At 48.7% G+C, this 15,342-nt stretch overlaps 1 protein-coding gene across 1 annotated transcript; it reads left to right on the forward strand.

Annotated features, from left to right (window-relative positions):
- The first annotated feature begins 1,841 nt into the window (after positions 1-1,841).
- FAXC (failed axon connections homolog, metaxin like GST domain containing) lies at positions 1,842-14,772 on the forward strand. Its single transcript, XM_078607033.1, has 8 exons — positions 1,842-2,033; positions 4,430-4,869; positions 5,884-6,071; positions 6,969-7,078; positions 7,701-7,912; positions 8,234-8,454; positions 10,532-10,648; positions 12,149-14,772. The coding sequence occupies exons 2-8, from the start codon at positions 4,448-4,450 to the stop codon at positions 12,409-12,411; spliced, it is 1,533 nt and encodes a 510-aa protein (XP_078463159.1). The 5' UTR covers positions 1,842-2,033; positions 4,430-4,447; the 3' UTR covers positions 12,412-14,772.
- The last annotated feature ends 570 nt before the right edge of the window (positions 14,773-15,342 follow it).

The raw sequence follows: 15,342 nt of genomic DNA on the forward strand, positions 1-15,342 counted from the left end.
AGTTCTGCAGATGCCACTGGTTCTTCATGTTCTGCAGATGTAGATGTCACTGGTTCTTCACATTCTGCAGATATAGATGCCACTGATTCTTCATGTTCTGCAGATGTAGATGCCGCTAGTTTTTCATGTTCTGCAGATGTAGATGCCACTGGTTTTTCAAGTTCTGCAGATGTAGATGCCACTGGTTTTACCTGTTCTGCAGATGTAGATGCCACTGGTTTTTCATGTTCTGCAGATGTAGGTGCCACTGGTTCTTCATGTTCTGCAGATGTAGATGCCACTGGTTCTTCATGTTCTGCAGATGTAGATGCCACTGGGTTTTCATGTTCTGCAGATGTAGGTGCCACTAGTTCTTAATCTTCTGCAGATGTAGATGCCACTGGTTCATCACGTGGCATCTACATGCAATTAAGACTGCTTTATTCTAGATTTGAAGTTTTCGTGACTGCAAGGATCTATACTCTTTGGTTTTTTGGTAAAGTCACATAGGTGAAAAAAAAATCACCACGTTTCGATTGCAACACAAGCAATCATCATCAGGTGTGACAACCACAGCAAGAAAATTTTACTGAAGTAAACATTTTCTTGCTGTGGTAAAAATGTTCTTGCTGTGGCTGATGATGATTGCTTGTGTTGCAATCGAAACGTCGTGATGTTCTTCGTTCTACTACAAAGTTTCAAGTAGTTTTTAATAGTTATAATTACTTTGAATATTGTATAATTATGAGAGAATTTCAATGTAATATTCTGAACATTTTCAGTTTTAGTTCGACGTTGAATATTTTCAAGTTAATTTCATGCGAAATTTCAGCTTTCCAACACCTTTTTAAATAAATGTTTTCTCCTAAAACATCAGAGTGCAGCGCCACATTAAATACGCACTACAATGACAATAGTTTAATGCGAATTGAAGCATGTTTTATTTTCAAAATGGAAATATGTTTCTGGGGGGGGGGGGGGGTGCAGAGCTTTGTGACGTCATATTTGACGGGGTCTGACTTTTTGTGACGCCGCGTGACGAGTGGGGGGAGGGGTCAAAAAACGGCCAAAACCGCGTGACGTCTTTTATGGACGGCGATGTGTTTGTGTTTCTCCCTTGTGATGGCACTTTGTAGGATGAATGTTGAGATGTATAAGGGCACGCGGTGACCAATAAGGTCTGAATTTGTCTATAATAAGGGAGTCACTGATAAGGGGTTGACAGATTGTGTTACTGTAGTTGTGTTGGGCCGCCTTCCATGACAGTCCATTCAGTGCGGTGACGTCACACGAACGGCCTCGGCCGTTGCCGCGGCAACCGCGACGAAAGCGCGGGCGCGCGATCGCTCGCCCAGTGCCCCCTCACTCCCTCTCCCACCCCCCCCACCCTCGCCCCCAAACCCTATCCCCCAAACCCCCACACTCTTTCCACCCGCTCTCCTCCCACCCTCTCCCCCAACCCCCACCCTCTTTTCACCCCTCTCCCCCCCACCCTCTCCCCCCAAACCCCCACCCTCTTCCCCCCTTTCCCCCCACCCTCTCCCCCCCCACCCTCTCCCACCCTCTCTCCCCCACCCTCTCCCACCCTCTCTCCCCCACCCTCTCTCCCACCCTCTCTCCCACCTCTCCCCCCCACCCTCTCCCCACCCTCTCCCCCCCCCACCCTCTCCCACCTCTCCCCACCCTCTTCCACCTGAAGGGAAACTCGGCGCGCGCTCCCGGCCCCTGCAGATTCGTTCCTCCTGGCCCGCATTGCCCCCCCACCACCCCTCCCCCCACCCCCCCATCACCCCCCCATCACCCCTCCCCCCACCACCCCCACCCCTCCCCCCTCCTCCTTAACCCCCCCCACCCACCGCACGATAAACACAGTCGGGGCCTGGACATTGTCCCGGTTGTAATGGCAAAAAACAACAACATTCGATTCTAAATAATACACAACCTTCAGCTCACATTCACGAGCCGCGTCCATTGAATGAGCCATCGTGCTGGCGATGGGACTCGCTTAAGGATGCTTTAAAATAAAAGCTTAATAATTGAAGGCGCCCCAAACGGTAAGAATGTTTTATTTTTGTCGTCATAATTAACGTGAAGCATTTTGTTGCAACGTGACCCGCGCGCGATTTAAAGGGCGATTCTGTACCCGTACACGAAATCTGCACGTACGTTCTAATACACGTATATAAGATACATATAAACGATACGTGTATTGCACTATAACGGCATGTTTAATATTAAACGCGGTACCTCTGTGGGACCACGACATTGCCTGCTAATGCATCCGTGCGTTTATTACGTCAGCTGCGATACGAATGTGCGGCAGAGGCCCGTACTCGGCCTCGCCGCATGAACGTGCAATTTCCATCGGTCGGTTTCAGGGGACATCCGCAGTCCTCGATTCTTTTTTCTGCCTCTCCCAGCGAGGACGAAAATCCCCGGCGCAATCGCACGAACGTGAGAGTTTTCGCACAACGCGCGGATTTGGCTCGAGAGGGTTTCAGAGACGTGAAGCCGAGAGGGTGGTTGGTGGTGGTGGTGCCTGGGGTTCCAATTCCATGGTTGAAATCCGTGAGCTGGCGCATTTAATTTAGGCGGAAACGCTTCGTAAACACGTGCCAGGATGCTGATGCTGCTACAATTGGTGATGTCAACAGTCACCACATCCCATGTGGTGCAGGAGTGGCCCCCCTGACTTCATTGTGTGAAGGGGGCAGCGTTTATTTCTTCCAGTGTGGGACTTCCTCCTCGGTATCAGAAATGTTGACGTCACTACAGAGATCTGCATAGAATTGGGTTGGCTCAGAGGTCAGAGACGTGAAGCCGAGAGGGTGGGTGGTGGTGCCTGGGGTTCGAATTCTTCCATGGTTGCATTCCGTGAGCTGGCGCATTTAATTTAGGCAGAAACGCTTCGTAAACACGTGCCAGGATGCTGATGCTGCTACAATTGGTGATGTCAACAGTCACCACATCTCATCTGGTGCAGGATTGTCCCCCTGACTTCATCGTGTGTAGAGGGCAGCTTTTATTTCTTCCAGTGTGATACTTGGAACTTCCTTCCCTACAACACAATTTTAACACGTAGGCTTTCGCGACCAATATTATCTATAATACAGATTTCTTGGATTAGATCGCGTAAATATAGATATGCAAATTTTGTGGATTTAATCTCCAACACACCGGTGTGCTATACTAGTAACGAATTGGCATGTTCTGTTTACATGAAAAAACCTTACTTATTGGCTGTGTCGGGTGGCAGTGGGTTTAACGACACATATTAATCTTGATTTGAAGCTTTCGTGACCGCAGGAATCCATACTCTTTGGTTCTTTCGGTAAAGTCACGTAGGTATAAAATTAAATAAATCACGACGTTTCGGGCGCAAGACAAGCGCCCATCATCAGGTGGGAAATTATGGCCTGCTGCTGATGCAGACTTTAAAACAGTCTGCATCAGCAGTAGGCCACGTTTTCCTACCTGATGACGGACGCTTGTGTTGCGCCCGAAACGTCGTGATTTATTTTGCATTTATATTAGCAGAAAACCTGTATAATGGATACATCAGCATTATTTTCTTGGCCTTTGTTTGGCATTATGCTTATGGATTTATGCATCATTGGCATCATGCAAAAGCCATCAACATTTCCCGAACAAGTACATTGTGGTCCTCTTGCCCTAGGTCACCGAGTAAATGTGACACCCACTGGAGAGCATCAGCAATTGACAACTTCATACTGCTTGTGAAGGCTATTGAAGGCGATCTGCAATAAAATTATATATTTAGAAAGGCATACGATAGCAGAGCAAATTTGGAGAAATTAACTTGATCGTGAAGAGTAACGTCCAAGTTTGTTGATAGATGAACGTGTTGTCAAATCAGCGTGTGATACTTGATATGACTCGTGGTTCATTAACGCCGTCATTCATACATTAAAAAAGAGCAACAAAAATAAAACATTGCATCAACGGCATCGAGAGAGATGAATGCTTGTCATGGCTGTGCATTGAAAGATATTGGAACACGTGGCTTAGAGAACATGTAGTTTAAATTCATAATACACGCTGTTAATAAAAATAAGTGGGCTTGGGTAGGGCATTGCCGATGGTTGAGGATAATAATAGAATGGTAGTTAGGCATCCACTGAAGAAATGGGGTGGTGAAATCATCTCTCGTGCAGGAACTATACGGATGTCTACACTGCAGGACCGTGAGAGGTAACAACGGCTATGGGAGGACCACCATCCAGCAGTAAATTGCCAATGGCTGATAATTATTAAGAAGCACAGTTCACCCAGTGACTTAGAGTTAGATTCTCTGCCACGGCTAACAGTCATTGGCAATCGATATCTGAGGCGGCCCTCATTAAACACGCACTGACCAGCGTGGGGAAATATCATGAATCTCCAGCAAAACTTGACACCTTGGACTCCCCCCCCCCCCCCCTTTTTACAGGTGGAGGAGCGGCTCGCAATGATGTGGACCAATCAGTGCTCGCCGTGGCCTGTGGGCGGCGCCTGGCAACGGGCTTGGCTGACGTACGAATGGGGATGGAGCTCCTGGCAGGTACCGCCACTGCAGCCCTGCTTCCTCTCGCTGTTGGCCGGCGAGAAGATTGGTGGGGTCTGTCTGGCGGAGAGCGGCGGGTGCGGTGGAGTCGGCGGCGGCGGTGGCGGTGGAGGAGGCAGCGGTGGTGGAATTGGCGGAACGGGGTGCCCTGCCACCCAGGCCGGGTTCCTGTCGCTGCTGGCAGGCGGTGGCGGCGGAGACATTGGGGGCAGCCCCCCAGCTTGCACAGGAGACGTGAGCTGGTGCCGCAAAGCACTGTGGGTAGCGGGCGGGGCGCTGCTTGCCACGGCGGCGTTCATCATCCGCGAGGTGATCATATCTACCAGGTGAAGTATTATTTTGGTCTGTTGAAATTTGAATCTGTTATCCTACTATTGTGGTGGAAAGAGTCCTTCCCCCGCTGCGTACGGTGCGAAAGAAGTGCAACATACGTACAAAGGGTCAACACAGTGGACTTTCAATCCATAGGTTTCTGTTTCGATTACATCTCCCCGCTTGGCAGTTGCAACGATGGTGCAGTTTTTTTCAATCCACCCTTCCCCGCCGCCTCTGTGCACCCAGCGGTATAAATGGGTTTACCAGAGTCGATCAGCAAGGTCACGTGTGATGGGGTGGAATAGGAGGCCAAAGTATCCTCTGGAGGGACTGCCTCGGGCTTCTTCGTAATGGAGGCCCTTCCGCCAGCAGTGGAAAGAGCAAGGCATTACAGGCCTGAAATTTTACCATTTTACGCCCAGGACGTAGCTTATCCATAGCGCTCCGATTAGTATGGTTGGCTACGTAAGGTGCGAATGAAGTTCAACATACATACCATCATCGCTATCACGAGCAAGTCAAGTCAATTTATTTCTGCTTACATGTGTGGCGCCTTTCCAGCACAAATATACCACTCAAAGCGCCATCATCACGTGAACACTCGTAAACATTTGTTCATCCGTTTCTCAGTCCGCTTGTCCTGGTGAGGGTCGCGGCAGCAGCAAGTTGAGTAGGGCGGTCTAGACCTCCCTTTCCCTGGCGACAGACTCTAGCTCTTCCTGGGGAATTCCCAGGCGTTTCCAGGCCAGTTGAGCGACATAGTCCCACCAGCTTGTCCTGGGGTCTTTGCCCAGTGGGACGTGCCCGGTAGAGTTCCAGGGGGTGTCTATTGGGGGGCTTCCTTACCAGGTACCCGGACCACCTCAACTGGCTCCTCATAAACTACTCATTAACATAAAAATATTAAATTGTATACAATGAGAAAAAATTATATACACACCAGCAACAGTTGTTTTAAACATGAAGGCAAACTGTGACTGTGAGATGGCTGTGGATGTGCTGTGTGTGCGCGTGTTGGTTACCAGGTGCACCGTGGCTGACGATGCGAGCGGGGATGTCGTGATCCTGCACCAGCACGCTCGGCCCAAGGGCGGCGCCCCCAGTCTCTACCCCGCGTGCCTCACCGCCGAGACGCATCTGCGAATGGCACGGCTGCCCTACAAGGCGAGACCACGTTTCGCGCGTCCCAACTCGGACCCTTCGTTCGGGCGCTGTGCCGCATTGTGGCACATTGGCGTGGCTGTTGAGTGTGCAGGCCGGTGCCGTATCAGAATATTAATTTGCACTGGAAGAATCCGATGAGCTGTAAAGCTCTTTTACACAGATGTCTGATATCACAGATGTCTAGTACAGAGGCGGTGGTAGCTGAGTCGGCCCCCGCAGCGCACCCTCGGCCGAGGTGGACCCCGTTCCGAACGCGCGACCGAATAGTTTGAAACGAGGCAAGCGGTGGCGGCCAGTGGATAAGGTTTCTCATAGACGGTTTCAGCACCACAACAGCAGGAGCGGTGGCACATTGCCCCAGGCACCAACATATCGAGCCGCAGCTTCTGTGTGCAGGCCATGCAACTGAATCGGGACCCAATAGGCCGGAGGAGGCCTAGGTGACAGGCTATGAAGAGATTGGGGAATTGGACAGGCTGAGGTGGTGAGAGGTGGTGGGGGGGCGATTTAATTCCTTCCACCACAGATGTCCTTTCCAAATACGCGATGCCACTAAACCGTTGGTTGGCACGTGTGACAATTCACCCATCGAATCACGAGGGTAGGAGTCAGATTTGTATTCTGGAATCACTTGTTTTTTTGTTGTTGGCTCATTTGTGTTGTGTGTCTCGTGTATGCCGTCTTGTTTGTACTGCCTGGCCTGTTTGCGCTGCTTGTCTTGTTTGCACGGTGCTTAGCGTGCTCTTTTTGTCTCGCTTGTTTTGTCTCTCATCTGCACGGCCTCATTTGTGTTGCCCGTCCCGTTAGTTTTTTTTTCGCCAAAAGTAGCATTAGCATGTAATTAGCATGTAATTTGAATGAATTGTAACTTACTTGTTTCTACATGTATGATTCGATGCTTCTATCACGAGCGTAATCTGTTATAATGAATCGATGTATTGTTAAGTGCATATTAAATTGTATCATAATTTGTGCTCCTTTGATTCGTTTCTTGTTATTGGTGTGTGTAGATGTTTCGGCGCATATGGCTGCATGCAAGATGCCACGATTGTGCAGGTTATTATATTTTTTCTATTATTTACATCATCGTGATTACTACGTTTGAGAATTATGCTATTTTTGCATTTTTTTTATTGAAGTTTTGATTTTTACGTGAATGTTTGTGTTACTGCGGTGTGATGAAGATTCTCTGCCCTTGCCTACGTAATTGTGCGTGAGTTCTCGTGCGATGTATGGCGATGTGTTTGGCCCGTCATTGGAACTTAAATTCCTTTTAAGCCCCAAAAACGTTGAAAGTTTCCCTCTGCTTAAACTGGCATGTGTTTGTGTGTCTCTCTGTGGGTCTGACAATGTTGCTGTGTATTTCTGTCCATGAATGTGACCGTCTGTGTCCTTTTTTGTGTCTGTGTTGATTCCCCGTGTCCATCAGTCCATCCATCTGTCTCTCCAATCATGTCGGTCCACCCACGTGTCCATCTGTCCATTTGTGTGTCCGTTCTCCCCCGTGTATACGTGTTCATCTGTCCATGTATTTGTCCTTCCATCCCATGCATCCATCCATGTCCCCACGTGCCTATCGATGTCTCTGTGTATCTATCCACATACCCATTTGTCCATCTGCCCGCCCGTCTGTCTGTCCGTGCGTCCGTGCGGGGGCGGTTGCGCGCGCGTCCCCTAGGTGTGCAGTGACGCGTGGCTGCCCCCGCACGCTGTCTCACCATGGCTGGAGGTCCCGTGCAGACACGGGAAGACGCAAGCCGTGCAGGGCATCGAGGCCGTCCGAGACTTCATGGAGTCGCTCAGCGGTGACTCGGCAGTTCTGCCCGCCAGCGCTCACCAGTGCGGGGTGGCGCGCGCCGTCATCAAGATGCTGGAGGACCACACATACTGGTAGCGCAAGAGGGTCATTTTGTGTTTCGCCAAGTCCAATAAATTCCATGGGGTCCGCTGCTCAGAGTTTGTGCATCTACTCTCGTCGCATTCACTGACCTTACATACAGACCCGTGTACTTACGTACAGACTCTGTGTAAATATCAAGAAAGGGGAGCCAAAGGCGGACAGGCGCGGTGCCGATCGCACCACACCTTCTCGTGCGCCCTGCCGGCCTTTGTGGGTGCTCGCTAACAGCATTTGCCGCAGCAGCGGGTCCATGCGGTAGGCTACACGGTGGGGTGGAGGGAGCGGTGTCCGTCTTGTCTCCGTGCTCGCAGGGCGCTGTGCAGCGTGCAGTGGCTGGAGTGCGAGGAGACGATGCGCCGCCTGGTGCGCGTGACGGGGCCCTTCCCGCGCCTGCACGCGCGCCTGCGCTGCGGCCTCGTGTGCGCCGAGCTGCGGCGTGAGCTGGCGGCGCACGGGCTGGCGTGGGCCGCGCGCCCGCAGGAGGCGCATCGCGCCATCGAGAGCGATATCCGCGCCGTCGCCAACATCCTGGGTGAGACGCCGGATGCGTGAGTGTTGCGTGTCGGAGTCGGGGATCTTTATTTAGGCTGCGGGAGGAATCCGATGAGCTATGAAGCTTTTTTTTCTCGCAGATGTCCATTATGGGCACGGGGTCAGCAAGTTACAACAGCAAACGATACAAAAACACGACAGGAGTGCAAATTAAAGAAAACCGTAAGCAAGTCACTAAATATGAAGCAATAATAATACAAACATGTATTATACTAGCTTTCTTGCCCGTCCAAGGACAGGTGTCTATTGCAGTAAATCTGAAATATTCAATAGTAAAATTGTTCCGCTCATGATTATTAATGAGGGGGGGGGGGGGGGTTGCCCCATGTGGAGTGACGTCACCCGCTAATGTGCGTTAGTGTAAATTTCCACGCGGGCAAGAATATTAATGAAGGGGGGGGGGGGCTCTTGCAGTGACGTCACGTACGGATGTAGCACTGTGCTGCGTAGATTGATTTTTTTACCGTCACTTTCTGTAAAGAAACGTCATATTTGAAGCGACTGCATTATAAATTATTTAATTCGGCATTACCTTCCCTGCGGTAGTGTAAAAATCCACCGACTCATGAATATTAATGAGGGGGGGGTGGGCCTCATGTGGTGTGACGTCACGCGCGGGACAGACAGACACTTCTGGGTGATTATAGTAGGTAATACGTCCGATTTATCAAGATTGGGCAAGGTTGCAAAAATAACAACAAAACTGTCCCAGACCACACCAAGATAACACGTAGTGCCTCAATTAAATGGCACGTTAACATTGAACTATTGTGCGTGTCTAGTGGGGAGCGGTGACGCAACTGCACTACAAACCCGGTGACCCGAGTTCGATTGCCGCTCACGGCCAACACAAGTGACGATCATTTGAACCGGTCCTGGGCCTCCCCTAGGTCGACTCAGCCTCAAATGAGTACTTAGCGCGGTGTGTAAATATCAGCACAATTGCCACTGGAGAGACAAAGGCGGCCGGGCGTGGTGCTGGTTACTCACCCCCTCGTGTGCCGTGCCGGCCTTCATAGGTGCTCATTAACAGCATGTGTGTGTGTGTGGCTGTGTGGGTATGTGTGCTGAGCAGGTGTGAAGAACCTGACACCTGCTAAAGCACTGGGCAGGGATGATCTCCCATGTGAATTGCTGAGGGAGTTTGTGCGCACACTGCCTAACATGAAATTATTATAACTGCTCGAACCACTGGACAGGTTCTACACGTTAGGAAGGATGCCTTGGTGGTCCCCCTTTATAAAAAATGGTGACCGTACTAAATTATAAAATCTACTCGCGCATTTCCTTCCTCAGCCCGCTGGCCGGGAAAGGTTTTTGCCAAGGATTATTCCACATTGTCTGGGGAGTGGTGGCGTAGTATTTATCTTACTGCGCGGTGAACCCGTGATCTGAATTTGATTCCCAGCCATGGCCAACATCAAATATCAGAAGTTGACTTGGCCTCCCCAAGGCCAACTCAGCCTTAAATTAGTATCTTGCTTGCTTTATATACTTCAGCACTGGTGCTCACCCCACCTGCCCACCCAAACAGCTTCTTTAAGACTATATTTGTGACCTTTGTCTTTGTGCATGTGTGTGGATGTGTGTGTTCCCATCGACTCAGCCTTAAATAAGTACCTGGTGCGGTGTGTAAACATCACCACTCGGGAGACAAAGGCGGCCGGGCGTGGTGTTGGCCATCTACCCCTTCGTGTGCCGTTCCCGGCCTTCATAGGTGTTTGCTAACAGCACTTGCCCCAACAGTCTTTGAAGACTATACGGGGATCTTTGTCTTCGTATGTTCCCGTGACGTGTGTACATTCTGGCTCTGTCCCATGGCCTGCCAGCAAACCTTTGACCTATTGTTTTATTTGTATTAATTTTAATTTCATTTTTTACCTACGTGACTTTACCGAAAGAACTAAGAGTATGAATCCTTGCAGTCACGAAAGCTTCAAATCTAGAAACCTTTGACACTTCACGTGGCCTCAGTGCATCCAACCTAGCAGGAGCACTGTGGTGACGTCACCGCCACTTAGTGGCGAATGGCGGCTGCTGCTGTTGTACGTTCCCAGGAACGAAGCGCTACATGCTGGGTGACCGACCTGGCGCTACGGATGCCTGCGTCTTCGCTCACCTCTCCATCGCGCTGTGGCTGTTGCCTGGCTCGCGACCGCACCAGCTGCTCACCGGTGAGTAATGCTGCCGCGCGATATGCCTGCATTTTTTATTTTTTGTAATGCCCGGAAAATCCCTAGAGATGGAACATCTTGTATGCAAGGGTGTCCATGGCGATGCGACAATATGTGGTATAGTGTAAACCCCGGGTCCACACCTGAGCGATCAGTTGCGCAACTCGGTTGCATGCGACTTATTTGTTTATATGTGGACGTTTGTGCCTAGTTGGCGTACCGCAGGGGTCAGTCCTTGGATCCCTGTGGTACGTAAGAGGTCAATTTGAATCAACGAATCAATTAAAAATCCCAAGCGTGATTCTGCAGGTTGGGCTGCTCCGTTGAGAATTTTTCGTCTCAAACTATCATCGCGCACTACTTACCGCGCGGGCGTCTTCAACTCTCACGCTTGGATTATAACCACCTTGCAAAAAAGAAAACACTGGTGATAAGTAGCGTGCTTCTGCGGCTGTCTGGAACGCTCTTCTTTCGGATATTAGGAAGCCACTGGAGCTATCTTTGGAATTGCTTTTTCTGTTCGTTTTCTTGTCCTTTCCCTGCACCTCCCATTAGCACGCTTGGCTACGTACGATGCGAAAGAAGTTCAACGTACATACACACACGGGCGCTGCGTGGCGAGATGTTATCTCCCTCGCCTGGTATACAGGAGATTGAGGGCTTGATCCCAACCCTGACGCCTGTATATTTGGAGTTTGCATGTTCTCCCTGTGGTCGCGTGGATTTTTCTCCGGAACCTCCGGTTTTTCCCTCCGCATTTAGAAACGTGTTTAGAGTAGATGTCTGCAATACATTTCAGGTCGCTTCTGAAAAAGAGATATACAGCTGAGTGGGCCTTACCTTGTAATATAAAAACATCACATTTACCTCTATTTAAGTCTGAAACCGGAGGATTTCTCTTCAATGATGGCTGTCGCCTGATGAGGCTGGTTGTAATTACTGGCGAAACGTCGTACTCGAATTGTTAATGTTGTGGGTTTACTCTCCAACACAGCGGTGTGCTGAACTAGTAACGAATTGGCATGTATTGTTAACGTGACAAACATTGGCTGTGTCGGGTGGTGGCGGGGTTAACAACACATTTATATTCACGCGATCTAACACAAAAACCTCTATTTAAAGCTTTCGTGACTGCAGGGATTCATCTTCTTGGTTCTTTCGGTAAAGTCACGTAGAAGGGAAATAATAAAATAATAAAAATACAACATAATAAAATACAATTCTATGGTTCTTTCGGTAAAGTGACGTAGATAGAAAAAAATAACAATTAAATAATCAGGTGAGGACGGCTGCTTGTGTTGTGGCCGAAACGTCGTGAGAATTATATTTTATTATGTTATATTTTTATTATTTTATTATTTCCCTTCTACGTGACTTTACCGAAAGAACCAAGAAGACAAAAATCTCTATTATGGAAAACAGAAATCTATTTAGTTTATTTTTTAACGTACATCCATCGTTACTTTCCTGCGCCGTTCACTCTTTGCGTCTCCGTTGCAGAGGAACTGCCGAGCCTTGTGGCGTTCTGCCACCGCATGCGCAAGCGCTACTGGCCCGAGTGGCTCCCGGACGGTGACGATGGTGGCCCCGCGGGTTGGCGCAGGGCCGACGAGAACGGCAATCGGCGAGTGGCGACGGCGACCGAGGAGGACGAGGAGGAGGAGGAGTGCGACTTCCTGAGCAGCGAGGACCCGCTCAGCGAGGAGCCGAGCCTCAGCGGGGAGCCGTGCAGCGACACCTCGCTCCAGGTCGACTCAGAGTGATCGCGAGGAGTCTCGTCCGGTGATGGTAATCGCGGGAGTAATGCTTCGGCGGCAAAAAAAAAAAAAAACCTCTCAAAGCCAGGCCCGAGTCAGCCGGAATGTGGCGGTATGCTGGAAAGGTATACCCGAAAATAAATTAGTAAACCAAAAAATGGAATGTTGTCAGAATGGGGCGTCCACCAGGATAGGCAGCGATGAAGTCAGTTGGTGCGCAGGTGCTCGGCGAATGATTACATCGCACGACCATGAGAGGTGGCAGTGTTCTTGTGGAGGTTTTCATCCAGCAGTTGATTGTTCATGGCTGATGATGATGAAAGCTAAAATATCCGACTGGATCACTTTGCACGCTAATTAGTCCGTACGCTAATTATGACAAATTGTTCTGCAGTCAATCCACGTCCGTCAGCTTACCGCGTCCTAAAGCTCAGTGCCAATCATGTGTAGGAATTCTCAAATGCGCTTATCAGCGTTGGGAAATGTAACACGCTTCCCCCCCCACCACTGCAAGAAATGCAATTGACGTGCAATAGCGTACGGGTAATTCTAAAGCGATTAAACTTATCTGTAGATTGGCATTCGTTGAGCCCACGCCCTTGGATGCCACGTGGTCTGGTATGCACTCTCTCGCTCTTAAAAAGTAACAAAAAATAATTGAATAAATTTTTCAAGCCTGTCACAAAATCTCTTCATACTTCCACATCCAGTGAGCTTCAGCTTTCTCTCTTTGCTACGTGCCGATGGTAAGCGACTCGGATAGAGAACTGTTATGAGAAAAAAATGTAAATATGATATTGTAAATCTTTGGTTAATTTTTAATTAAATGCGTCAGGTGTAAATTACACGTGTAAATGTAATTTTTGCGTTGACAATGATGTGGTTTAGTTCACATTTTTGTCAGTGTGTCTCGAGCGTCCGCCGTAACTGGAAAGGTTCTCCCCAAAAATGAGTCCGGCTTCGAGAGGTTTTGCGTTAATCGTGGTGAGAGGTGAGGTGTGATATGATGTGGCCGGGGTGGCCGCTCAGGGAGTGGGGGTTCATAATAGCCGTGTCGGAGAGACTTGAGCTGAAAACGCCAATGTCTTTGGGTTTGAATCCAGGTTTCAGCCGCCCCAACTATGATCAAATCGGGCTCTAGAGAGAGTGTCCAAGGGATGCGTCTCCCGATTTTGGCATCATCCTAAGAAAAAAAAATCGCACCTAGGTACAAGAATTGTCGAGACGAGTTTCAGATTAATCTGTAAAGGGAATGTTACGTAAGCCTCCACCACCCGACACAGCCAATTAGTAAGGGATTTGTCACGTAAACAAACGCCAATCAGTTACTACTTTAGCTCACCGTGTGTGTTTGAGAGTAAATCCACAACATTTACAATTTGAGTACTCGAGAGTAACTCCACACCGTTGGGCTGAAGTAGTAAACTAATTGGCGTGTGTCTACGTGACAAATCCCTTACTAATCGGCTGTGTCGGGTGGTGGAGGGATACGACACATTTATACTTACGTGATCTAACCCAAAAACCTTTGTTATGAATAATATTGGTCGCGAAAGCCTACGTGCTACACTGAAAAAGGGAGTTAACATCGTCAATTATGTCAATGTCGCTTCGACTGTTTTCCTCGGTGGGGGGGGGGGGGGAATGGTGGCGCCTGGTGTTGTAAGGTCGGAGGCGCACGAGTCGATAACCAAGTCTAAATGATCATCCTTGTCGATCCAAAGTTTTCATTGAAAAGCTGAGAAATGGTAAATCCGAAGTGTTTTAACGTGAAACGCTTTCCTTTAGTATCATACATTGATCTTCTTGGCCTGGTGACCAGCAACTGCACAACAAAAAGCTTATTCGCAATAACTTTTCCCTTAATTCAACTAAACCTACAGCACCAAGAACGTTTTCAGGTTTTTACATATATATTGAATGAACGTTCTACAAAGCATATGATCGGTGTTCCCTAAATCAGGATAAAGAGACCTGGTTTGTAGTGAATTGAAGTGAAAGTAGTCCTATGACACCATCTTCAGGGCCTGTTTCTAGACACAGGACGGTGCACTGCTTGCTGTGAGCATTTCATAAGGGAATGTCTTCTTCATTTGGCATAGCACATGGCACAACTTTCATACAATTGGGCAATTAGGCCAAACAATATTTGGGGAAAAGCCTTCAGTGGCTGGGTTGCTCAGACGACTTAGAATGGTCGTGTTAAAAGACCATCAGCCAGCACCATGGAAATCTTATTCTTCTTATTCTTGGTTCTTTCGGTAAAGTCACGTAGAAGGGAAATAATAAAATAATATAAATATAAAACAATAAAAATTATCACGACGTTTCGACTGCAACACAGGCAATCATCATCAGGTGTGAAATCCACAGCAAGAAAATTTAAAATAATTAAAAATAATTATTTAAAAAAATCTTGCTGTGGATTTCACACCTGATGATGATTGCTTGTGTTGCAGTCGAAACGTCGTGAGAATTTTTTATCGTCTTATATTTATATTATTTTATTATTTCCCTTCTACGTGACTTTACCGAAAGAACCAAGAATATGAATCCCTGCAGTCACGAAAGCTTTAAATCAGAATCTTATTCTTCTGTTTACATTTCACTGTTGTCTCACTGTGATGTGCATTGCCTTATCGTGTACATGTACAGCCCCTTCGTTAATCCACTGCTGGATGAGTGCCTCGCCACGCCGTGCAGGTAGTGGTAGAAGTTTGGTTTTGTTGCACTCCGTGCTTTCACTGCCACGCTATTAGAGACGCCGGGTAATTCTCGATAACGGATCGCGAACGTCGCTTGCGTCGTGATGTCTTGTGGAGTGGCCGGAGTGGCTCAGGAGTAGAGCGCTGAGCCGGAGCCGCTGGGAATCCTGGGTTCCAATGCGGGTTTCAGCCGCCTTTGACTCAGCCGGGTTTCTCAAGTGTAGCCAGTTGA

This window comes from Lampetra planeri, chromosome 27 (genome assembly GCF_965212315.1).
Source record: "Lampetra planeri chromosome 27, kcLamPlan1.2.h2, whole genome shotgun sequence".
Taxonomy (NCBI): Eukaryota; Metazoa; Chordata; class Hyperoartia; order Petromyzontiformes; family Petromyzontidae; genus Lampetra; species Lampetra planeri.